Source organism: Echiichthys vipera (genome assembly GCF_963691815.1).
Source record: "Echiichthys vipera genome assembly, chromosome: 10".
Classification (NCBI taxonomy): domain Eukaryota; kingdom Metazoa; phylum Chordata; class Actinopteri; order Perciformes; family Trachinidae; genus Echiichthys; species Echiichthys vipera.
The window spans coordinates 19,717,760-19,743,460 of NC_139835.1; the positions used below are offsets into that span (position 1 = coordinate 19,717,760).

The 25,701-nt window shown below is 38.9% G+C and overlaps 2 protein-coding genes across 2 annotated transcripts; both read left to right on the plus strand.

Annotated features, from left to right (window-relative positions):
* Nucleotides 1–940: 940 nt before the first annotated feature.
* Nucleotides 941–1,960, plus strand: sox21b (SRY-box transcription factor 21b; the record flags this gene model as incomplete). Its single annotated transcript, XM_083922182.1, has 2 exons — nt 941–1,048; nt 1,205–1,960. The coding sequence occupies exon 2, from the start codon at nt 1,220–1,222 to the stop codon at nt 1,958–1,960; it is 741 nt and encodes a 246-aa protein (XP_083778308.1). The 5' UTR covers nt 941–1,048; nt 1,205–1,219.
* An 18,746-nt stretch (nt 1,961–20,706) lies between these two features.
* On the plus strand, nt 20,707–25,701 carry dct (dopachrome tautomerase; the record flags this gene model as incomplete). Its single annotated transcript, XM_083922098.1, has 8 exons — nt 20,707–20,995; nt 21,116–21,415; nt 21,841–21,941; nt 22,548–22,714; nt 22,844–23,023; nt 23,131–23,266; nt 23,360–23,561; nt 25,343–25,701. The coding sequence occupies 8 exons, from the start codon at nt 20,707–20,709 to the stop codon at nt 25,513–25,515; spliced, it is 1,548 nt and encodes a 515-aa protein (XP_083778224.1). The 3' UTR covers nt 25,516–25,701.

Here is a 25,701-nt window from a genome sequence, read left to right on the forward strand (position 1 = left end):
TGTCGATTCGCTGCCCTTGGGAAAGTCCTTTGAAGTGAAAGTGAAAAGGGGGATTTCAGGGAAAGTAATTAATTTCACCAAGCGTGATTAGAAACACTTCAGACCTTCTCAGCATTTGTGTTATTTACGACAAATGCCACAATATCAGAAAATTAAAGAAGACATTCTTTACCCCTCTTGTAGTCTCGCACAGTACTTTTTCAATGGCAGTGCCACCCATGAGGGAAGGGGCAGAAATGAGACACCGGTTAGGATGAAGGTGGGAAAGTGGAGTCACAGCAGCGGATTCTAAGCTTGAATGTCAACTAAACAAATTAAACATATAGTGGAACAGGCGTTAGGTATATAATGGTAATGTAAATAATAAAAGCGAGCCCTTGTGTTTTCTTCAACTGTCTGATGGCTCCGAGTCGATACAGGTTGAACTTCAACAACGTGCACCTGTCCCCTACAGTCACCGAATCTGCCTGTGTTAGTGAGAGGCCTGCATGCTGCCACCCTCAGGTATTTCAGGTGTTAAAAAAAACGTTAATTACTTTCATTGAACTGAACAATTCCGATGTGACACGCGGCTCATTAGAATAAATGTGTCAGAATATGAAACTAATGAATCCAAACAAAACCGAGGTCAACGCACTCTCACATAATAAATAAAGACATATAAATACGAGGTGCGTTTCCCCTTCAAACAGGGTGGGATTCTTTTCCAATACCGTTCAGAAAGTCGTGTGTGCTCGGCGCCGAATGCGCATGCGCCAGTGGCACTTTCACTACCTGCCACACAATCCTGTATTTCACATGGGGCAAGCGGGAGTTCTCATCCACTTGCGTAAACGCTGCTGCTGCTGAGTGGTGGTTGACAGTCTCGGGCGACAAGAGGAAAACAAGACAGCGTTTTTTTTCCCCCAACCTTCTCTTCTTTGCTAAGGGCGTATCACTGGTGGATGCCACCATGGAGCAGAAAACATAAGTTGAGCATTCATAAGGACGCTGTCACTTGTACTTTACTGAAGATATCCATCGGTGGGATGAAGAACTAAAGTCTTAAGTAAGTAGCCAGAACATGAGCTGCAGTTGTGCATGAATATCACTCCAATGTTAAACTTCATAACGGAGTCCTGTGTGTGATTTTTGTTCTAATTTTTAGCAAGTTATTTATACATAAGCTGATTTTGAAAATGTATTTTTTTTTCTTTCCCCACAGAGAGTTTGTGCCAACATGTCTAAACCAATGGATCACGTCAAACGCCCGATGAATGCTTTCATGGTTTGGTCCAGAGCCCAGCGCAGAAAAATGGCTCAGGAGAACCCGAAAATGCACAACTCCGAGATCAGCAAGAGATTAGGAGCGGAGTGGAAACTTCTCACCGAGTCTGAGAAGAGGCCATTCATCGACGAAGCCAAACGACTGCGAGCGATGCACATGAAGGAACACCCAGACTATAAATACAGACCCAGGCGGAAGCCCAAGACTCTGATGAAAAAAGATAAGTTTTCTTTCCCTGTGCCCTACAATCTCGGGGAGCACGACGCGCTCAAAGTTAACGGGCTTTCCGCTGGAGCACTTTCCGACTCCATCATGGGGCACCCTGATAAAGCGGCGGCGGCAGCGGCGGCCGCGGCAGCGAGGGTGTTCTTCAACCCGTCCATGTCGAACCCCTATTCCTTTTTCGACCTTGGAGCCAAGATGACTGAGCTTTCCCCACCTTCGTTTTCGTACGCTTCTCCGCTGGGCTACCCGCCGGGAGGCACGGCTTTCACCGGGACTGGCGGTGTAGGTGGCGGGACGCACACCCACACTCACTCACATCCGTCCCCGGGAAACCCTGGCTACATGATCCCTTGTAACTGTACGGGCTGGCCCTCAGCAGGACTCCAGCCGCCCTTAGCATACATCCTGCTCCCCGGGATGGGAAAACCTCAACTTGAACCGTACCCTGCATACGCTGCAGCGTTATGATAAGGCCCGCTTTTTGGACTTCTTGAGAAAATGAAATGTGAAAACAGAAACAAAACAAACAAACAAACAAAAAAAGCTATTCATGCAAGAGTTTTATTATGCATGCACAAACTTGTACATGTGATGAAGTGCTCGTCGTCTCAGATATCACATGTGTATGTATATTGATTAATGCCTTTATCTAAGGTACCTACTGCTTATTTAGAGAACTCTCTAATCTATTATGACCCAGCCATCAGCTCTCACAGCCCAGAGGGACAGGACTAAAGGATGGCAGAAATGCACACATTTGAGAAGAAATGGTATCAGTGCATTTTGTGAAAAACCCCATTTTGAAAGGTACACTATTCGATTTCTATCTTTTTTTTTTGCAAGTTGCACCTGCTTTGACTTACCTGTTGGAATCAAGGGCAGCCTATACAATGACCATATTAATCACGTGGATTCCCTCACAAGATAAGTTGTTGTACGCTAATGGGTTGTAATTCATGGATCAAGGAGGATTTGTCCCATTTCTCCCCCTGTTGAATGACTGTAAATGTGTACAGATAAAAATGACTCTAGTTTATTTGCCGTTATAGGCTTAGTGTTTGAGATAGGGCCAGGAACCTACGCATTTCACTAGAAATGCGTTGTATATTTTGAGTTTTTAAACCGTTTTATAGATGTCTGTAATATTTATTGTTTAGTGGAATCTATGGTGACCCAGACAATTTTAAAAAGGACAAGACTAGTTCTGTATTATTTGCACATGAAACGTAGAGGATGTAATTTATTTTGATTTTATACTCAATTTTAGTGGATTTGATTCATCAAATCGTTTTTCCCTCCAAACACTTAAAAAAAGAAACTCCAAATTTAAACGCAGGTGGTTTATTCAAGGCATTCATGATTTCTTGAGCCCTCACCCTCCCACTCCTCGTATCATGTGCAGCAGAAAAAAAAAAAACGTTTTTAACTAACTCTTATGGAATTTGTATGTTTTGTGTTTTCTTTAACCTCCGTTATGTACTTCAACCTATTGCTACTGTTCACTTGTTGAGCAAAAGGACTACAATAAAGCGTATTCGGATTAAACTGAAGGGAATCGCGGCTGTAGTTCTTGATGAGGTGAACAAGATTGTTATCTTTTTTCTTTTTCCTGCTCCTGCTCCTCAGTCCAGGTGAAGTGTAAGGTATCCTCCAAAGGCCGCTTTTGTCCGCGCTTTGAATGTCATTATACTGGTGGGGAATCTAAATCAGCCCCTTGTAATCAAGAGCCAAAACCTTATTTATCACAATTTTAATCGTGAATAGGAGGGAAGATAAAACTGTGTGGTACTCTGAGCTTTCTTTTCCCATGCAGGGACAAAAAAAAGAAAAAAGAAAAAAGAAAGCAGCTTTTAGGCTGCAGAACAAGCTGGTCTTTGAGACTTTAAAACAACCTGAGCTGAGTGTGAAAAACAAAGCACATTTAACGTGACTTAAAAGGGACACTCTTTAAAAAAAAATGATGCTGATCATCTGTCCTAAGGAGTGCATATGTGCAGCAGCTGTGTATGTTACTGGGTGCACTAATTTTCAATGCACACAGTCTATTAGATCTATAACGTGTAATGTATGCTGTTTAAGCAAACTGCCCCTCCTAGGTTACACTGAGAGATTAATTCATAAGGATCAGAGTGATTATGCAAAACTAATTTGGACAGTCCAGGGATAATTATCTCCGTCACGGTTAATTAAACCCTTTCACCACTGTTCTCCATTGTAACACCCCGATCACTTCTCTTCTTCCACGGAACTTCCTTCTTGGCCCCCGAAAATAACGCGCAAGTGACCTTGTGTTTTATTTACATTCTATAGAGGAAAAAAGGTAGAGCTGTTCAGAGCATGTTCAGCAGATGGGTCATGTTTGACACCAGAACTTGTTGGTTCTTAAGTGACTTTGAGGCCAGACCTAAACATTTCTATATCAGGCCTTATTATTTAAATGTCCAAGATTAGTTTTTTGTTGTTGTGCCATACAATGAGATGGAGCTGAATAATGTGTGTGGCTAAATAATAAAAATGTAAAAGGATATATATATATATTTTTTTTTTTAATAACATGCAGGTATCATAAAAGGGCAAGCCAGTAGCTGTCTGATCAAATCACAGATGATGTCTGTAAAAGTTCAGAGGCCATTTCTTTCTCTTTCTTTGGCCTTGTTATTATATATTTTTTTTCTTGAGGAAAAGGGGAAGAAAGCTGAAAGAACTTTTTTTTCTACTCTGGGAGCGTTTAGACGGTCGAGGAGGTTTTGTCTGGGAACAAAACGTGGGTTGGGAGGTTTTGTGAGAGTGTTGTTTGTTGAAGTGGAGCTCAGCAAAAGCGGCTGCTTTCCCTCATTGTGATGAAAGCAATCAGTGGTATTTGGAAAACTGTTAGCATTGTGCACTTCTTCTGTGTCCGTTGTGGAGGATTTCTTTTCACAAGGTTTTTTTCAGCCGATCCAGCTGGCCGGAGTGAATAGCACTGCAATGTGTACACGCTTTGTCCCTCCAAGCCCTTCAAGTAGCCCACACTGAATAGAGTGAGTTGACACTGCATGACAGTGAAACAACATAATAAAAAATACATGAGCGCATGAATAGAAGCAGGCGCATAAATAAATAAAATGGGTGGCCAAAACTGGATAAACTGAATGACAAAACGGTGAAAGGGGAACAAAAAGATATTTAACACGCTAGATTAGCATTAGAATGCAATCTACAAGCCAGAACAATTGATGAATAGGTTTACCGTCCAAGAAAGAAATGGACTAAATGCCTTTTGAATAGATAGCCTATGTTTTTTTTTTCTTTCTGTCTAAGACGGGAACTGAAAGAAAGGTGGACATGCAAGTAGTAGTGGGAGAAAACTAACTTTTCTTATGGTTTTTCACTCCTCCAGGACTAAAATGTGTTTCTCAGGAAAAGATTATAGCTCAGATTGAAAAAAACTAAATCAATAGCCTGCTCCAAACAGAAGTCATGTTCGGGTTTCATCCTTCCTTGACTTTTGTTTTCTCATCTCATACAGGCATGAAATTATAAGTTTTATAATTGTAATTGAGGCACTTAAAAAAAGTTTACATATGGTCCACTAAATGCAAATATTCTCAACCATAGCTGCAAAGATTAGTCGATTAATTGATAGTTGTCAACTATTCTGATAATCATTTCAAAGTTTTGAATCGATTTTTAAAGAAAAAAATGTCCAAACTCTCTGATTTCTGCTTTTCAAATGTGAACATTATCTGGTTTCTGTACTTCTCTATGACAGTAAAGTGAATGTGCTTGGCTTGTGGACAAAACAAAACATTTGAGAATGTCACTTTGGGCTTTGGGAAACACTGATCAACATTTTCTTTTTACAATCTTCTGACATTTTATTGACCACAAAAGCTAATCTAGGAATGATCAACATATTAATCGATAATGAAATAATTGTTATTTGCAGCTTTTCTAAACCCACACAATTGGACATTTCTGTGTTAATAGATGATGGGTGGGTATAAAAATGGCTGCACCGTGATAAGAATCTTATGTACAAACCTGTAAAGGTGCTCAACTCTTGACAGTAACACTGGATAAACTCAAGTAGTAAAGAGGATTTTAAATGAGGACTTTATTTAATTTAACACTAATTAAACTGTAGTAGCGGCCATATGTCTGCTGGAGTGCCTTTTTTTCTTAGAGAGAGGTAAAAATAGGAAATGTTTATCATTAATGAGAGTGTGAATTAATGTGAGATAAAGACTGGTGCTCCTGTAGAAGCAGTCTGTGTATTGATTTTAGTTGCATATTGATGCCTGTTCAATTTAGAACAAACAGGAAGTTAAGTTCTGAAATTCTAACACTTTTAAGTGGTTTTAATCAAACTTTTCTTCATATTTAAAAAAATTTTTTTTTTACATTTAAAGCAGGGATTCAAACAATATGTCTGTTTTAAGATAGATATCGTAGATAACTAAGACACTGGAGTTTTATATTTTAATAAGACATTTACATTTAAAATCCTAACTACACTTGACTTGGTATTTCACTGACGCTCGCTGTAAGGTTTCTACAGAAGATTTAAAGCTATGGCTGCCTCATGTTTTCATAAGCCCCCCGTCTGATGCCCTGATATCATTATGTCTTAGTGTTAAACCCTTTATGTGCCTGTAAGACATTTGTAGAAGTGAGATTAGGCAAATTAACATACATATGTATCACAGGTTCAACCATGTTGACCTTAGACGGATGTACAATGGTTTCCTCATCCCTAATTCGCCCAGGGCTGCCCCACAAGCATGTGGATTATCACCTGGTTTCAATGGCTTGAGATGGATCATTTTAGTATTTTTTTCTGACATGAATAATACATAAATATCATCTCTTTGAGGATATTTTCTCTATTTGTTTGTGGGAATCGGCTTCTTGCCCACCTGGTTGTCAGATTGTGTGTGTATGTCTGTGTGTGTGTGTGTGTGTGTGTGTGCTGTGTGCAATGCTAGGAGATATATAACCACTGCTGGCTTCTCTGTGAGGAACCTCAAAGAGTCTTGATCACTGACTTCCCCATCTCATTTTAGGCAAATCAAAGTGTGAAAAGTCTTTCCTGAAGCAATATCTCCATCATCAGGTTGGGTCAAGAATGTTTATGAAGGCTGTGTGCCATATTACCTGTAATCTCCAGAGTATGAGGTGCTGTATTTCTTACTTCTCTATGCTCCCAGGAGGGGAAAAAATGCCCAAATTATCTTGCATTGCACCTTTTCCGCAACCCCTCAACGTGGCAAATCGGAGCCTCAAAACCGTACATGTCACTGTGCCCAAGGTCACTGGAGAAATGAGAAATCTCTGTGTACTGTACAGTCCATCCCTATAAACATGCCACACAGCCTCTGAAGTCTGACTCTGCTTTTAAGAAGTCCAAGTTTGTTTAATAGTACATAATGCAATAAGTCGATGGACCCCTGCTGGAGTTCAGAGAGGGAACGGTTGAATTAGGTTGGGGGCAGGTGGGAGGAGGTGGTGGGGTGGCTGATAGTTTGGGGGGTAGTTGAGGTAAATTTTGCAGGTGAGACAAGTGAACTTTCTACTAGACTGTCTGGCATCAATGCATTCAAGAATGTGAGCAACAGTATCATTGCTCTACTTTTGTACTGCTCTATGTTAAGTGCATTTTAAAACACTTCTCATATCAGTAAGATCATTTAAATAAATATAAACCCTGGTATACCCTGATTGTAGCTGATGAAATCAAACTCTTCGTTTGGAACATCAGTATTTGCATATTGATGTGTGATTTGCAAATACTGCAGATGATTGAACGCTTGTTCCGTTTGGGATCTTGGATTCTCTGAGCTAAACAGCTAGAAAAATGTGCACGGAATTACTTAATCAGCTTAATATGTATCATATTTTTATTCTGATTTGATGATTGCTTTCTGAGAAGGCATGCAATTAGTGCTTTTTAAAAATACCAATTTATGAAAATTAGCTGTAACTTTCCTAAAATAATAATAATCTGTTTTGCTTTTCTTCAGATATTAAGAAAAGACATTAAGACAGACAGACATTAATTACATAATTTACAATATTTGAAGAAATAAGTTGACATTTTGCTTTTCATTGCTGTTTCTTGCGGTTTACCTTTGCTCTCCTGGGACCCAAGTGCTTTTATACTGTATGTTGGTAGGATGAGGGTTAACTAAAATTGACTTAAGTGTGTTCACAGGCTTAGTCTATATGTATTTCTGTCATCGGACTGTTCGTTCATAAGAAGTTTAACAGGGAGTTAAACCTCCCTCGCATCTAATTGACAAACAGTAATGTCACTATGTAGGATTGTTTTGGCAAACAAAATAAATATGCATTTCGTCATATATAACTTATATAACACATACAACATGGCAAATTTTCATTTTTTGGTGTAGTAACAATACTTTACGATCATTTTTGTATTTTGCCACCTTCATGAAATGTGCAATCCCAGTTTTTGGCAGAAAACTACTTTCATTATTTTCTATACGCTGGGTTAAAAAAAGGTTCAAAAGGAGAAGAAAACATTTATTTTTTATTTTGCAATCTTTAACATTACTCTCCAACATACTGTACATTAGTGGGATTTAAGGAAGTAAAGTCAATTTCAAAGCACAAGGGTTGACTTTTGTCATCAATAAATGAACAATGGATATCCATGCCCTTGTAAAATCGGAAGATTTTTTTAAATCGAATTTAAGCCCATCTCTAGATAGTCCGTAGTCTTTCTGAACACATAACACTTCTGAGGTATATTTAATGACCCACGTGCGGTTGTTGTATCCAGACAGTTTTAAAACAGATGGAAATGTGCTGAGTGAGAAACAGACTCTAAAGCTCCCACTGCTGTCTAAAGGAACTCACTGCACTAATAACTTCATATTCATATTTATATTCATATTCATATTCAATATTTTAAGTAGGAGCATTATTTTACAAACCATGTTCAGCCATTACAAATGCTGGTTTATAAATACACAATTGAATATGAGAATAGCACATGTTTTACACTTGAGAAAAAAAAAGTAGTACAGATATTGTAGGTAGCACAATTGAATCTTTGACATGATTAGACTTTTTCAAAAAATCCTATAGCTGCTAGGTAGTTACTGAAAACATTAAGTTAATAACTCAAAACATGAGGCATAGGATTATTCTATAAATCCATCAATAAATTAGAATAATGTCAGTGAGCAGCCTTAAAAATGTTCTTTAAACTGACATGACATTTTTTGTTCAATTTCCAAATGACCGCTGGCAGAGATTGCTGGCTCTCATATTAAATTCTCAGGTTTTCAAGGAAAAATATATCTATCATAAGTAGAAATAATGAAGTTGAAGAGCAGATGCCCTAAGGACCAGTCACAAAGAATGATATCTTTCTATAACACAGGACACAGGCAAAAGATAAGTACCTGTCAGTTGGCATACTTTCTGCTACATGTGCCTATCAATAAAAGAGATTATTTTCCCCAGTTATTACAACAAAGATCTGCGGGGCTCGAAGATTGCACCTTTAATGAGAAGGAATGATTTCCTCCTGCACACTCACAGCCACACTTGAAGTGAGTGAGCTGTAATGCCATCAATTTTCCTTCTCTCTCTCTCTCTCTCTCTCTCTCTCTCTCTCTCTCTCTCTCTCTCTCTCTCTCTCTCTCTCTCTCTCTCTCTCTGTCTCTCTCTCTCTCTCTCTCGATTTTTTTCAAGAACTTATTAAAATGAAATATTGCCAACATTAATTCACAGGGATTACTTATTACATTTTAACAGGATTATGGTGTGCAAAGCTTGATTTGGGATTCACACCCTGTATTGTGATATCGTGGTTTAGCAGTCAAATTCTGCAGACTTGCTGTAATTAACGGTGGCAAAGTAGATCATTGCCAAATGATATGTCACTCCATAACTAATCTTTGTGTTCTGAAATGTTGGAATACTGAAGAATGCGTTCAGTGGATGGAAACTTGTCTCTATCAGTGGGGGGAGGCTTGTCATTCTATGTGCAGCACTTTTCTGTTGAACAGACTCCAGTCGAAATCACAGAAATTCTTCGTAGCTGTTTATGTTATTGGATTTTATGGCATCAGGTGTAGTGGTGTCTAATAGAGCTGTCATTGATCTCATGTCTGTCGCTGCTTTTCTTCATGCACAGTTTTGCAGCCATGGTGTAATGCACTGGAACAACCATATAGATGCCTCAGTAATGAGGATATAAAGAATGCAAGTGTATGTACCTCAATGACAGCAAAGCAATAATTCGTACGGCACCTTATCATATACAGCAGAAAATCCAATATTTGCAAAACACGACTTTAATCTCAAAACATGGTTGGTTCAGGAAACGTGCCATTAGTTATACTGATGAAGGAGCATGACTTCATACCTTGATTGGGAAGTACTGCAAAGGTCCTCAGAACAAATCTATTATGAATGGCTCTATGGTTCTACTAGACATCACATGCGGGGGTCCTTCAGACATCCCATACTCTTTAGCCACATCATCACGTTGTTTCTGGTCATATTGTGTTGTGGAAAATTTTCATGTTCTTTGTTAACACAGAAAGGGTTACATTGAACGTAATGGCTTTTGAACATTGTATTTGTACTTGCTTTGTTTGCCTGTGTGTGGGAAGAAAATGAATCTATAAAAGGATGTGAAACGGGGAAAGCAATCAAAAGTCTGGCCTTCACTCTCACTGTGATGCTAACAAAAATGTTACAAGGCTAGGAGCAGCTGAAGTACCTGCAGACAGAGAGACATCTTTCTCTTTCTCTTTCTCACCACTGAGAGGTCCTCCTCTTAATGTTTGTCTTTATTATTCCATACAGAAGATTCATGGTTATATTCAGCCTCTTCTTCAAAGTAAATAGCTGTCCCGTGGCAATTAAAATGATGGTATAAATAATTAGAGCAGAAGCATATTACATTGACATGCTACGTGTGACAGATACATGGAGGAGTCTGCAACTTTCAGCATTTTAATTCAAGCACACTGACGTTGCTTGTAGGAAAAATAAAATGGGTCAAGTAGAACAGTGGCCTTTGACAGTTGTTTTCTAAATGCAATGAAACCTGCGAATCGCAGAGTCTCAAAGAGATGGCACCCATACAAACTCTCACAGGAGACACACTTTCTGCCTGCACTTTGATATTAGTGCAGACAGGTGTAAAAATATACATAGCTAACACAGAGCAATAATAAGAGATTTATGTATGTAGGGCGCAAAGGGTATGCAGAGTCTTTGCCTGGTGCTGTCAGGTTCATTTTCCTGTTGCGTCATTCACCATGCCAGCACACAGTGTAGCCAAATATGGCAGAATCCTCTATTTCTCAAACCACACGCATCATGAGCTCTTGTCAGCCAAACAGATATCGGAGCACCATGGATTGTTGGATGTTTGTGTAAGAAATGAGTAAACAAGTACAAAAAATATTTCCCCCTTAATTTGATGCACAATGCATCTTGACAGCTAATTCAGTGTCACATGTCAGGTCCTTTCTGCTCAGATAAAAAAAGTTAGTTTAGTGGCAGGCGGCTAATAACTCCATATCACCACTCAACATGGCGAATCAGGTGTTTCTGTTTGTCATGTAATATTATCACCTCATTCTGACCCTATCTAACCTTTTACCTGTACAGTCAATACACTCAGAGGTGATAAAAGACCATGAGTGAATGAAGTGTGTGTAATGTTGCAGCCAGCAGCGATTACAGAGGTAACATGAATACTTGGAAGCGATACTGAGACAGGGCTTTTTGTGCCTCCTAAATTGCTGGACAGCTCCAGGGCTGACATTTAAAACATAACATCACCAAACAAAAACACATTAAAAGAGAAAAGCTGAGCAGGGGGCTTTAAGCAAAACCTGAAATTCAAGTTTTGGCGAAGGCAACTGACCCAAATTTCCTGCCCCTTCTTTTCCTTAACATGCTTCTGCAAGCCTGGGCCCTGGGGTGACGTATCCCTTACACAGGGATTGCCAGTGCATTTACATAGCATGGTTAATGAGAGATCAACACCAGGAAAGCGCCTTGAATATAAAGCTTTCTTGTAAAAATAATGAGCGAGCGATTGATCCATACTCAAACAAGCCGGTTTGCTGAGTTAATACCAAAGGCAGATTATAGCCAGTGCCAAAAGTGCCCTGGCGTGCAACGCTTTTTGCTTAGAGGGTCCCCAAACTTGTCATCACATTAGCACATGGTCAAGGAGTACATCCTACCACTCTCATAATCTGCTTTCCTGCACAATTAGCCTTCTATAATAAGGCAGCTGCCTGACAGCCGGCAGGGAGAAAAGAGGAAAATCACTGAGTTCCACATAGGATGGATGGATCGTTTACTGCCACTGAAATACAGACTCAGAGGTGATTCTCTCCAACATATTCCCTACTACTGGTCCTCACATTAGGTCTGAACATTATGACAACATGGAGGCTTGCTCTTCTTTATTGTGCCAAGCATCTATTGCACTTTGATGAAGCCAGACAAAGGAGGGTGAGGAGGGTGGGGGTGTGAGGTGGGGTTGGGGTGGAGGGGTGGAGAGAGAGATTGAGAGCACCCATGGCCAGGGTAGATGTGTTTTATTTTAGCTCAGAAAATCTGAGAGAATCAGATGTTGGAGAGGGTAGAATGGCAAGGGATGGCAAGTTTTCTGAATAAAATAATAGATAATTTCATTCCGACAAAGGCGAGCAAACTATGGGCAAGAGAACAAAATAGCAGGAAGGGATGGAGAAGGGAAGGGGTTTGAAAAGAATAAGAAGAATTCAGTGCTGCTTCTTGCAAGGCAAAAGAAAAAAAAAACATTGATGACACCCGGTTCCATTCTTCCGCTCTCCCCTTTCTCTGCTCCTCGCCTCGCAGCACGGCGGGCTAAGCTGGGAGCTGTAATGTCATTAAATTGCAAATGCTTTTTTTTCATTTCCGACACACACTGTTTACTTATCTGGCAAAAACATATGTTGGAAGGAATCCGTTAAATTCTGCCCATTGCCTTGGGTGAAAGTGCAATAGAAACGGGCCCACTGAGCTCCTTCTGTCGTCTCCTTTTAGCACTTTGCCTTATCTACAAGGCTGCTTAGCAGCAAACTGGCGAGTTCAATGAAAAATGAAGATACAGTGCAAGATTAGGGAAGAACAGTGAGGGGAGAAATGCTTGGAGAGAGGGTCATCCCATTGCAAATGATTTCACTCCTCTCCATCTGCATAAATGACTATTTTTAAGGCATCTCCAGCGTCTGTATATTTTTCTCACTCTGCCACACATTTAATTTCACGCCCCGTGTTCTGAATATGCTTAAATGCATATCTCTGATGCACCTTTAAGCCAGAGGAAAGAGGATGGGGGGGGAGTGGGGAGGGTACGAAAGCAAAATTAAAGATAAAATGGTGTGATTTGCACTACAAGTCTATTACTTTATGGCATTTACATATAGTTTACCTCTGCAATTCCAAGATTTTTTTTTCTACCACCTTCCTATCAGTATTTGGGCTTGTATAAATATGTATAAATCTTTGTTGAGAAAAAATAGAATTCCTAGCACTGCACTGGAAAGTTTGAAGGGTGCACTTTCTTGCTTCAACTTTACTGTCAGCATATCTGCTGGGGTGTCCGCTCCCTCTTTGCCCCAACAGAGACACAGGCTTCAAGCACTTTGTGCCCCATGATCCCCAGATACTCCTCCCCTCAGTTGAACGAGAGGGGAGAGAAATCCCCAGTCAAGGCTTGGCCATGGCTTTAGAGGAAGGGCCTGGCAAAGCCTGATGCAAGCGAGGAGCAGCATCCTTGTCAAACAAGTGGGTGAACAGCTCTGTGAATGCACAACATGAGCTCAAAGTATGTCATGAAGATTGTCATAGACAGTATTTACAGAGGACCCAGAACCCCACACAGGTCTCTCACAGTGACGTGATGAATAATGACTACTTGTGCTGCTACTGCTATCAGGTGGATGTGTTGTTCTACAGAGGAAGTTTGAGCTGCGAGTGGAAAGCCCGCCCCTAACAGCAGAGAAGAGGAAGGCTGTGAATTGGCCTGGGAATGAAAAGGAGCAAGAGAGAGGCTATTCAGAGCACGATTCCTTTCCTTCATTGTCTGCCCGCTCAGATTTGAATACGCTCACTCAAAGCAGACAAGAAAAATGCTTCAGTCTCTCGCATTGTTGGCTTTCTCTCTCTTCTTTTCTATTTGCAATTAAATGCATTTCAAATGGAACAACTGTACAGAAAGCATTTGTGATAAGAAGGAATTCCATTGCCTTTTACCTCCTTTGTAGTGGCTTTGCAAATTTTGAGCACTCTTATTATGAGAATTGCACAATCAAAACATATCTTTGAATAGAAATGACATACAACTTAAGTATTGCTTCATTGAAAATTAAATTGCATTTAAAAATCATTTTTAGTCCTCTGTGTCCCTCATTTCTTAAGCCAATCATAGTGTTTCTGTTTTGTTGCTTTGTGGGTAACATTGTGCCTTGACAGGACCCTTGTGTCCTGAGCAGTATCATACACACTGGTCCTAAGCATGGGATGAGATCAGTCAATTAGAATTAATGTCATCTGGTCATTTGCAGCTAAACACCCTCCGTATGCATTGTGTTTGCTTTGTGTGCAAAGCATCAACTGCAAAACCAATCTCATCCTCCAGACATGAATTTTTGAAGGATTTGAACGCTGTAAATAACTCCAAACCCTCTCTTACGAGGTTTACCCCTGGAGCACTTTGTAACTTATCAGGGCTGCCTTGTGCCTCCTCTAATGCTTGCATTATGCTCAAATGTAAATCGGTAAGCTGCCAGAGAGGTGGGCGGGAATCACTGAAGAAAGAATCACTGAAGGGTCTAGCCAATATTCTGATTGGGGCATAGCAAAGTAAACAGTATAGTTTAGTCTTTTAGAAGCCAGGTGTTTAGTTTATTGCTGTTTATGAACAAAAATATATCACACTGCTCTGTTATATTCACAAACAATAGTTCTTTACTGTAACACGCTAACAGAGATTTTAGCTGAAAAATTGAGACTCCTGCCTCAGAAATATTAAATTTGAAAAAAGTTTCAAGGATTTTCATTTCCAAAATGCCAAGAAATAAAGGAAACTCTAATATATTCTGAGTAAATGGTGCCCAGGGGTCTGTTTTGTATTTCTAATTTCCATCTCTAATGGTACAAGAAACTGATTAGTAATTAGGAAAGACTCATTTAAATGCATGTAATGAGCATTATAGGTTTTCCATATACTGTGCACTTCTTACTGATGCAAATGGATAGCATCTTTGTCAATTTGAACGCATGTTGACCTTTAATGGCAATTAATCTACAACACAGTTCTTCATGCTGCTCGTCCTTGAATTGGCTTTATAGTGTAATGAGTATATCATTGGAATCTTCCGAATAATTGACCTCAAGCATGTTTTGCAGCACAACTATTAATCTTATTTTCCAGTGAATAATTTGATCAGTTTGCTGGAGAAGTGGGTTATACAAGTACAAACAACTGCAGAGGGATATGTGGCCCCTAGATATTAATTTGGAGATGGATAGGAGTCTTAAAGAGGATTAAAACTCTATGCAGGATAGTCATTTCATATGGCTGCATACCACCCAGCCGTCTGTATATACTCTGTCTGTCAGTCACTGCTTGGCATGGTTGAGATTTGAAATGGTGACAGTTAAAGTACAAAGATGTCCAATCCTAGACTATTTCATGGCATATTTCTTGGAGCATCCTGAAGGAAATGCAAACTGTTAGGGCCAGTCATTCCAGTGAAGCAGGGCCTCTAGAAACAGCAACACTGCCCCCTGCAATTGTGTACAGACACTGCATCACCCTCTCTGCACAATATCACTCTTTTTCCTACTAGAATATACAACTTGTTATAGTGAATGTAAAGGAGGCATACTACCAGTGTACTCTTAATATTTGCATTGCATATTTGTAGAGACATTTGGCATTTGTGGTTTCGTCATGCACAAAAAGACACAAAGGCCCCAACTAGAAATATCGGGGGGGGGGGGGACAGAACTCAAAACACCACAAAAGAGAGAGCATACTTTTTCAGGAGAATAAAAACCCTGTAATGCGTGTATTTAATATTTTTAATAGTGAAGAGGAATGCAGAGCTCTTTAATATTAGGCATATCAGGATGTTTCAAAATGCAAAGGGTTTTATCTCAGTGGAATAATTTTGTATTGGTTAGTTAGAGGTATTCTCTTAATTCATTTGTTAGTCGGTTATATAGCTGTCAAAGAAGGTATTGTGAGACATTATGTAATTTACAGGGGATCACATGAACTTGTAATGAACTTCAGGCAGCCTTCATTTGGAAAACGACTATAGTGTTTCATCCTGTTTGAAATTATTGTATGTTGTATTTGTGAGGTTTCCAAATGACTGAACCACATTAGCATTTATGTGCCATCCATTCCCCCCCTGTTTTCTTTTTTTTAAAGTTAAGTTCATGTATATTTTACAAAACTAAAACCAAATTAAATCGAATGTATGCTCATTAAAAAACAAACAAAAAACCCAGCTAATATGAATATGGAGAAAAACACCAGCAGGGGTTGTTAAGTGGCTCCTCACATTACGCATCATTAATGAAATAATACCAAATGAAAACAAGCACAGCGTGTGAATTGGTTGCTTTTAAGCAGTTTCTTGGACAATGAGCTCCGTTCTCTATAAATGTAACTGAAGTAGCCTCGATTAAAATAATAAAAGACCTTCTCTTATTTAGCTAGCAAGTATTCCTATAAAACGTATGCCGAGTGGGTTATATGTTAAGTGCAATATTCACAAAGCTGTGAAGAAAATTGATGTATTTCTCCACAAGGTAACAAGTAGATCATTTCGCAAATGAATAATCACCTCCTTCTGTGATTTACTTTGAAACACTATTAACTGAAAGGTTTTACGTGTCCTGCTGCTTCAAAGATGCATTATGGACTATTATACACATCCTTATATTGAACCCGAGAAGGGGAACACAATATGAAAAGACAGTGAATGGATACAATTAGTTTTATAACTGCTAAGTGATATGCAAATCAAAATCTGTTCTTGCCACTAATCCTTTGTTTTTGTTATAAATATATCTTCCTTGTCTACCTCAAAACATCCTTGAAGAATCATGCAGTAGATATATGTGGAATAATGTTGACGATTATTATATTATATATAACATTATATATATATATATATTTATGTCTATTTATAAAAAATCTAATAAGTGAATGCTTAAATAATAAATAAGACCCATCAGTCTTTTATAAAAAAAAAAAAAGATCTGGTACTCACACAATCATGCCATTATACCATATGTGGCAGCTTGTTTCTACATGGCTCTCTGGCACCACCCTGTGTTTCAGTAGGAATAATGGATTCTGTTTATTTACACAATTTTCTGGAATTCATACAATATTGAATAAACTACTAAATTGCAAAAAGCGAAAAAAGACAGACTCTTAAAAGGTTAAAAAGATTGAAAAACACACACATGCAAATAAATAAAAAAAGAAATCAAGGTGCTGTATCTTTAAATGTTACTAATCCAGTGTTTATTATAGTATACGTATTAATGTGTTTATTTACAATTCTGTTTCTGTTGAATGTTTATTTTTTCTAAACATGAACAAGAATGACACGATATATTTAACATATGCTAAGCATGAAAATACTCAAAAATAAGGACTACATCTTAAATGCATCAACTGTTGGCCTTCAGAAACTAAAACTATGTACCTTCAGTATATGTTTATGCCTGTGCGAGTTTATATTAAAGGTGCGCATTTAGTTGTTTTTTTTTGTCTGCTAAACCTGTACGTGTTCTCCATTTGATTTTATATCTTTAATTTCATTATGGATTGTGCTTCTTTCACGCAAAACATTTTCCTTCACATAACAAGCCATGACTGTGATAAACAACAATCAAGTCATTGGTAAATTAGACTCACAACCACCCTGGGCCTCAACATGAATTTTTCTTTCACTTACACACATTCAGAATTTTTCTTTTACTGACATAAATGTGAAATAATTTCTATAGAGACATTCCATCTGACTTCTTCCAGGAATTCTGCTCACTAATCCTGTTGAGTGCAGTGAACCTTACATGGCCTGTTGTGTAAAACATGAGTTTTCTCAGGAGCCCATGTTTATGTCTGTTCTCTGTACAGACCCTCATGTTTATGTGACACTTTAAAAGTATTTTGGTCTTGGACATTCATTATTAAATCTGTCACCTTTAAGTAACAGAATGATTCAAAAATAAGACTTAATGTGATTTTTATTATATGGGTAATTTTAGATTCTGACCCCAGGATTTTTTAAATCATTATAACAAAGCTTGACTGTTTAATCTAATATATAAATAGGATGTAAGCAGGCAAACTGACTCCATAGAAATGCTAAGAATACAATACATTTATATGATTGAAGAATTACTGTAAGTGACATTTTTATCAGTAATAAAGGGACTCCAGAAAAATATGATAACAGAGGAGGGATTCATTTGGAAAATTCCAAATATTTCTGTATCTTAATCTTGCCTTATAATATGCATGTATCTATTCAAGATATAGCTTTCATAAAACAGTAATACGTACAATACCTCGGAAAGCACTCCATTACGCTCTCTTTTTTGTGGTGGAATACAGACTCCCCTTAACTGTACTTAAGCTATCAGCAGTCACATGCCAATCCACTGGAATGCATCAGGAGTTTGGAGTCAAAGAGACAAAGCATCAGGAGTTTCTCCCATTATAAAGCTTATTTGATGGGTGTGGAGCTGCTACTTCTGAACAAAGGCTGCTTAAAGAAAACTCTCTCTAGCTGAATCATATTTTTTTCTAGAGGCAGTCAGAAATAAATTATGTCCATAAGATCACGCCCTACCGCCATGACTTCTGAAGAAAACACAGAGCAAATGATTATCTCGGCTTTAGTCACAAGTACAACCTCATGGATGTGGGATGTAAGTTTGACCTTTCCGGCTTAAGTTAGAAAAGAGGCACGTGAAAGAAGGTAGATGAATGAGTATATCAATCTTTTGTGTTTTAAATCAATAGAATTTTGTAAATAATGCTAACAACAATAAACACAGATGCTATTAGGTAAAAACAAAGAAAATCCATAAAAAGTGTGGTAAGTCCTGCATTTCCACTTCAGTTTCAAACCTATGTTGATGTTGATGAATGAGACACTTGGTCACATGAATTCCAGTCATGTTTCCTCAGCATCATCCACTGGATTCTTTGAAAAGCTCTTTGACGTAGTTAGAAACCGTTTTCTACAAATCATTATGACAAGAGGAATATTCTGTGTTCAGGGTGTTTTAGTTGTTACGACTCTTTCAAAGAAATCCACTTTGAGTTTTCTGTTTAGGACCAAGTGTTTCGGTCTGTTTTATTCCATGCACTACAAATGACATTATCTTTTGCTAACTAGATATCAGTGCATTTAAAATTTTTTTCAAACAGTAATTTCGAACACAAAGCTGTTTGTTGTCACAATAAGCAAGAACACCCCAGTCATTTCTTAAAACTCAGTTTTTAAATAATACATTTGTGTGGTTACTATTATTTATTTCTGTGAATTAAACAGACTATTGAAATTCAGACAAATTTAGATACCCAGTAGAGGAAGACGTACCCAAATACTATAAGTAAAAGTAAAAATAATATAGTCCATTACAAGTAAAACACCTACATTCAAATTCTACTTAAGGAAACATACAGCAGTATCAAAAGTAAAGTCAATGGTTCTGCAGGAAAATGTTCTCTGTGACGTCATTGGATTGAGCATATCGATGCATCAGTGTGTAAGCAGAATTATATAGTTGGGTAGTTTAGTCCAATGGTACCCAAGCTAGAGGTCAGGCCCCCTCAGAGGGTAATCAAAAAAGTATTGAGTCAATAGGAGTTTTGAGATTATGATTGGGATAGGAAAAAATAAAAACAAAGTTCTGCTACACAAAATAATAGTTTTTTATCTATTTTTGTAAGTATTTGTTACTTACCTCTATGGTAATTAAAATATCCGAGGGAAAATAACTCTTTAGGCCCCAACTTGTCACAATATATTTCTTAGAGGGTCACAAGAAAAACATAAATAAAATCTCAAACTGAAAAGTGACTTTTGATGCCAGATAAATGTACTGGAGTAAAAAGTACAATACCTCACTCTGAAATGTATAGTAGTGGAGTAATAGTATAATCTAGCATCAAATGTACATACTTAAATAAAGTACAAGTGCCTCAAAATTTTACTTACCCTATGTACCGTAGCCTAATTTAGTAAATGCACTCTTTACCTGCATAAATCACTATAGCTAGTATGTGAATGATAAGGATACGGTGTTATTTTAAAGAAAATGCCTACAGTTGCTGTTTTTTCACCTTATATGGCACAGTGTTTCAGCTGAGAACTGGGGTTAAAAGTTTGATGAATGAAACAAAAAGTCAACAATCGACCTGCTACAATAATAATCTCCATAACTTCTGAAAAATTAAACTTCTGATTGGATTAGTGATTAATCCACCATCAGAATTTACTTAACAGAATTACTGTTAAAGCTGATTTTCTCCTCACACAGTTGTTTCGTTAAGACAGCTGAGAATGGGTCAGCAAATAAATTAGTTTGTTTTGAGACAAAAATGTCTATCTCAAATGTGCTATCAAAATGATTCCTATGTTTTTTGTTTTTACACATCAATACACAGTTTACTTTTTATTTGAACAATGCCAATCTGCTCTGTTTAAGGCAAATCTGACTGTTTCGTCTATTTCGTCTACTTAAAGTAAATACATCAGACACAATTTAGTCTCTCAGTACAATGTGGTCATACAACACTTTATAGTCCCTTCAGGCAGTTCCTTGGTATTCATACATACCCTAGTCCAGCTCACAGCTCTGCTATCAGGTGATGATCACAAGACTGAAGGCTTAATCCTCCTCAGCTGTACAAAAGCAAGAACAGAAATTAGAAGCTTTCCTAATGTGCATGTAACCAACTGGAACACAACATGATTTGGCTTTGAGTGCCGTTTCCGCAGATTGCAAAACTATCACTGTATCTAATTTGAAGATACACAACTGGGACCGTAACAGACCGAGATTCCACACTCTTCTGAGGGAACTAATTGGCCGTATTACTGGTGAAAGTTGATATACAAACTGATTCGTCACCACTGGAAACAAACAGGTGAAATATGAAGAACGCTCTGGGTCTTGCTCTTCTTTGTTTGCTCCTCTGGCCTGAGCCCGCAGATGCTCAGTTTCCTCGAGTGTGCTGCACAGTCGAGGGGATCACGTCAAAGCAGTGCTGTCCTGCTCTGGGCCCAGATCCTGCCAATGTGTGCGGCTCTCTGTCAGGGAGAGGAAACTGCTCGGCTGTTAGGGTCGACAACAAACCCTGGGGAGGACCGTACAGACTGAGAAATGTTGATGACAGAGAGAGGTGGCCAACCAAATTCTTCAATCAGACTTGCAGATGCACTGGTGAGTCACGTACACTTTAAAAAAAAAAAAAACATACAACTAATGGTTCATAGTGAACCTGGAACATCATTAACTGCATCAACAGGTTTTCACACGTTTAGTTTGCTCTCTGTGTTGCAGGTAACTTTGCAGGGTATGACTGTGGTCAGTGTAAATTTGGCTGGACCGGACCAAACTGCGACCAGAGGAAAGCTCCTGTGGTACGGAAGGACATCCATTCCCTGACCCCTGAAGAGCTCCAGGAGTTCCTCAATGTCCTGGAATTGGCTAAGACAACCACCCACCCAGACTATGTCATTGCCACCCAGCACTGGCTGGGTCTCCTGGGACCCAATGGAACTGAGCCCCAGTTTGCCAACATCTCCATCTACGATTTCTTTGTCTGGCAACATTACTACTCTGTCCGAGACACTCTTCTGGGTAAATGAGCAGATTTCTTAAAGGAAAACTTTTGGAACTGGTTAGTTCATGCGGCTGACTGTTTATTAGGAATATGATAGCCTAAACTATGCCAAATAATAACAACACCAAAACATCATTGAATCATAGGGATATTTAGCTCTGGTGACTGGGTAATACTTTTCCTTTCCTTTCCTTCTTTTTTTCAAGAGCTATTTAAGATTGTTTCAGACATTTCAATCCAAACATATCACACATATAAAGTGTATTCAGATTTATAATTATAAAATGTGACCTAAACCTTTTTCTTATTCTCAGTTGATCACAATTAAAAATACGGGATTGTGTTAGTGTTTCTGCAAACTTGTTGAAGGGTGTTGTTGGATGAGATGAGCAACTTATTGCCTTGTGATGACAAAGACATCAAACACTTGGTTTCCCTGCAGGTCCCGGCCGTCCATTCAAGGCCATAGATTTCTCACACAAAGGACCAGCATTCATCACCTGGCACAGGTATCACCTCCTCAGCTTGGAAAGGGAGTTACAGGTATGTGTAATCTTCTGAAAAAATGTTATTAAACTAATCCTTTTTGACATAACTGGATGGAATCAATAACAATACAAGGGTTAGTTTCTGATTAAACCAAATCATTGGGAATGTAGAAGTAGACTCTTGTTACTGTGGGTGAATACATTCTTAAAAGCACAAATGCCGCCAGAGACTTGCATTGAATTGTTGAAGGTAATCACTCTGCCCTAAGGAGCAGATAACATTTCCAAAAAATGTATTTACATTTTAGATTTAGATTTTCAAGACACAGAGAATTGGCCCAACATCTGAAAAATGGAAATGAGAGACAGGGAGACAGCGAGAGGTAGAAAACATAGGGAGCCTAGACTGAATCCAAAGTGAGGAAGTCCATTCAATTCAATTCAAAAAACTTTATTTGTCCCCGGGGGGCAATTCAGGGCACACAGAGCAGCAAATAACGACAACGACAGTGCAACTATACAAAAACATTTTAACCCATCAACCTATCCCATAGTGTCATAATAACGACTCATACAGTATATTGGCCATCACAAGCATTGATGAACAAAATAAATATTTTAAGACTGATACCAACTAATATAATGTGCCTCTTCCCTGCAGAGATTGACAGGCAATGAGAACTTTGGGATCCCTTACTGGAACTTTGCTACAGGGCAAAGTGAGTGTGATGTGTGTACCGACTCTCTGCTGGGGGGCCGGAACCCAGACAACCCGTCCCTCATCAGCAACCAGTCCAGATTCTCCAGATGGGGGGTGGTATGTGACAGGTCAGCACAAAATACTGACGATAGGGGAAACAGACCTAATAATTATTGGTTGGATTATGACGTAATAAAGATTGTGGGGCCATTGAAATCAGTGAAACATTTTAATTCTTTAAGTGTTTTCTCTCACAGTTTGGATGAGTACAATCGCCTGGTGACCCTTTGCAACGGCACCAGTGAGGGTTTCATTCAGAGAGGGATAATGGAGAGAGGTAACACATCTCTGCCAACCATGTCCGACGTCAGAAGCTGTCTTGGAATCAGAGACTTTGACAGCCCTCCGTACTTCACCAACTCCTCCTTTAGTTTTAGGTACAACACAACTGTTCATCATCAGCATCAATAATACATTGATATGTATACGTGCTATTTCATTGCAAAAATGCTGTTTCACAGACTTTGTGTGTTGTGACCATCAGAAATGCTCTTGAAGGGTACGACAAACCAGATGGAGAGCTGGATGAATCGGTCAATAACCTTCACAACCTTGTTCACTCAATGCTCAATGGAACCAGTGCTTTGTCTCACTCTGCAGCCAACGACCCCATCTTTCTGGTCAGAATCTGATTTCTTGGTTTACTCTAAGACGACACGGTAGAGTTGCTGTTCTTAAAATCACTGTGGTGTTTCCGGTTGTTTATCTCGCAGGTGCTCCATGCTTTCACTGATGCCATTTTTGATGAGTGGATGAAGAGGTTTGTTCCATCCAACGCCACCTTCCCAGATGAGATGGCCCCCATTGGTCACAATAGGGACTTCAACATGGTTCCCTTCTTCCCTCCGATCACGAACGAGGAGATATACGTTACATCTGAGCAGCTGGGATACTCCTATTCTGTTTCCCTGGATGGTGAGCAAATGTTAAAATAATTAGCTTAAAGAGCAGCATGTAGGATTTAAGTATCTGTTGGCCGTAATGAAATGCATTAATAAGAATGTTTTCTTTTTATGCATAATCACCTAAAACACTAGAATTGTGTTTTTGTTTCGTTACTACATATTGAGCAGGTCCTTACAGTCATGTCAAGAAGATAACCCTTGATTTGCGTAGACTCACAAAAATTCTTGCAGGACTTGCTGCCTGGCGCCTTATCCTAACCTTAATTATTCACGGTCAATGCCTTACCTCAACCATCTCGCAAGAGTTTTGCAAATCTAGATATCCAAACACTACTCTCTTCTAGGGCTAAACCCGACTTTTCGACGATTCACTCTGAGGAGCCTGATTCGACTAATCTCAGTCAAATCATCGCAAAATGCGCAACATGCACAAAATGTGGTTTTGAAACAAAGGATGATTCCATTCTGGCTCTGGGGGTGCTGAATGTCTGATTTTACATATAGATGCTGGGTTTCTCCCAATAAAACCATGATAAATAGCCTATTTGGGTATAAATATAAGCCTATTAATAAATACTGTTGCTAAAAATGTGAAAATAACTCATGTGCTTTTAATCTATCTCCTAAGTGTGCAGGAATAACCCCCTCCCCCTCTTAGACTAAGTTTTACTATCCAGGATCTGGCACCGTCAAAGCACATCTTGGCTGGGCTTTAAATCTATCTGTGCGACACAAATACAAGTCTGCTACTGTTTCATCATCAGCATAATTTAATGCGAAAAGTGAAACTACAGTTCTAAATATATCGGCAGCTATTGTCAAAGAAAGATACAAACAATACACATTTATGTTATAACAACGAATAGTTTTAATAAGATGCTCCGTATCAGAAATCACAAACCACATCTCTCAGTAACCCTCTGCCTGACACACGTGACCGCGCAGCGCTAGTCTTATGTGCACCCGTTGCTGTCGGCTTCATGTCTATGGCTCACCACCCCGGATCAGAGGGTTTTTCATGAGCAAAAACAAACAAACAACAAACTGATTCGGCGATTAGTCGTCTATAGGCAAAACGTGACAAATCAGATTAGACTATGAAACTTTTTAGTCGGGGACACCCCTACTCTCTTCTATGAAGCCATGTTCCACCACCATCTTTCTACGCTAGCCAAGAATGGACCGACCTAACACTGGCTCTCGATTGGGCCATATGTATTTTTACATCGACCCCAAGTTCAGGAAAATACAAGAAAAGTTTCAGTGGTTGCTAGAACTTCACTGTTAGATGCCACTAAATCCTACACAATGAACCTAACCTGGAACATTTTTCACATTGTCATGGAGACAACTGTCATGGACAAGAAGATCGACTCTACAGTCATATCTGTACGATAAATATGAGGCTAGTTTAGCATAGCATAAAGACTGGTGACGGGGAGAACAACTCGCTTGGCTCTGTCCAAAGGTAACAAAACCTAATGTTCACTAATAAACTATCTACTAGAAATATCTTGTTTTAATCAGAACAAAATTATCTTCAGTGACAAACAAAAAAGTAATTTTTTTCAGTAAAATAAAACTGGCAAAGTAGAGTAATGCCTGCTAATGGCCTAATTTTTTAAAATTTCCATAGGTGGGAAGTTTTGCTTAGTGACGTTGAGTAACTGATGTCAATTCATAGCCTCATCACAGTAATCAAATCATTTTTTAACTCAATGATTGAAATTTACAGTTACTTTTTTTGTTGCAAAAAAGGTTTCTATGAACATCTCCTCCTATGCTTTACAGACGCAGGAGGGCCTGCTGTGTTCGTGCTGGGCTCCACTCTGGGGGGAGTCTTCATCGGTCTCCTGGTGCTTTCTCTTATCTCTGTGCTCTACCTGCGCCAACGGAGAAACAGAGGCTTTGAACCTCTGATAAAAGCAGACTTCACAAATAGAAAGTACACAGAGGAAGCCTAGATTTCTCCCGTTGTTCTGAAATGCACTTCAATGCTTAGACATACCTGAGAGAGATGGAGCCGCCAATCACCAATGTTCTGTAGGCCCTATTGTGAAGCAAAAGGAAAATATTAATCCAGTACATGAACTACACTTGTACTTTTAAGACATCTAATTTAATATAAAAACAATTATGTGAATCATGTA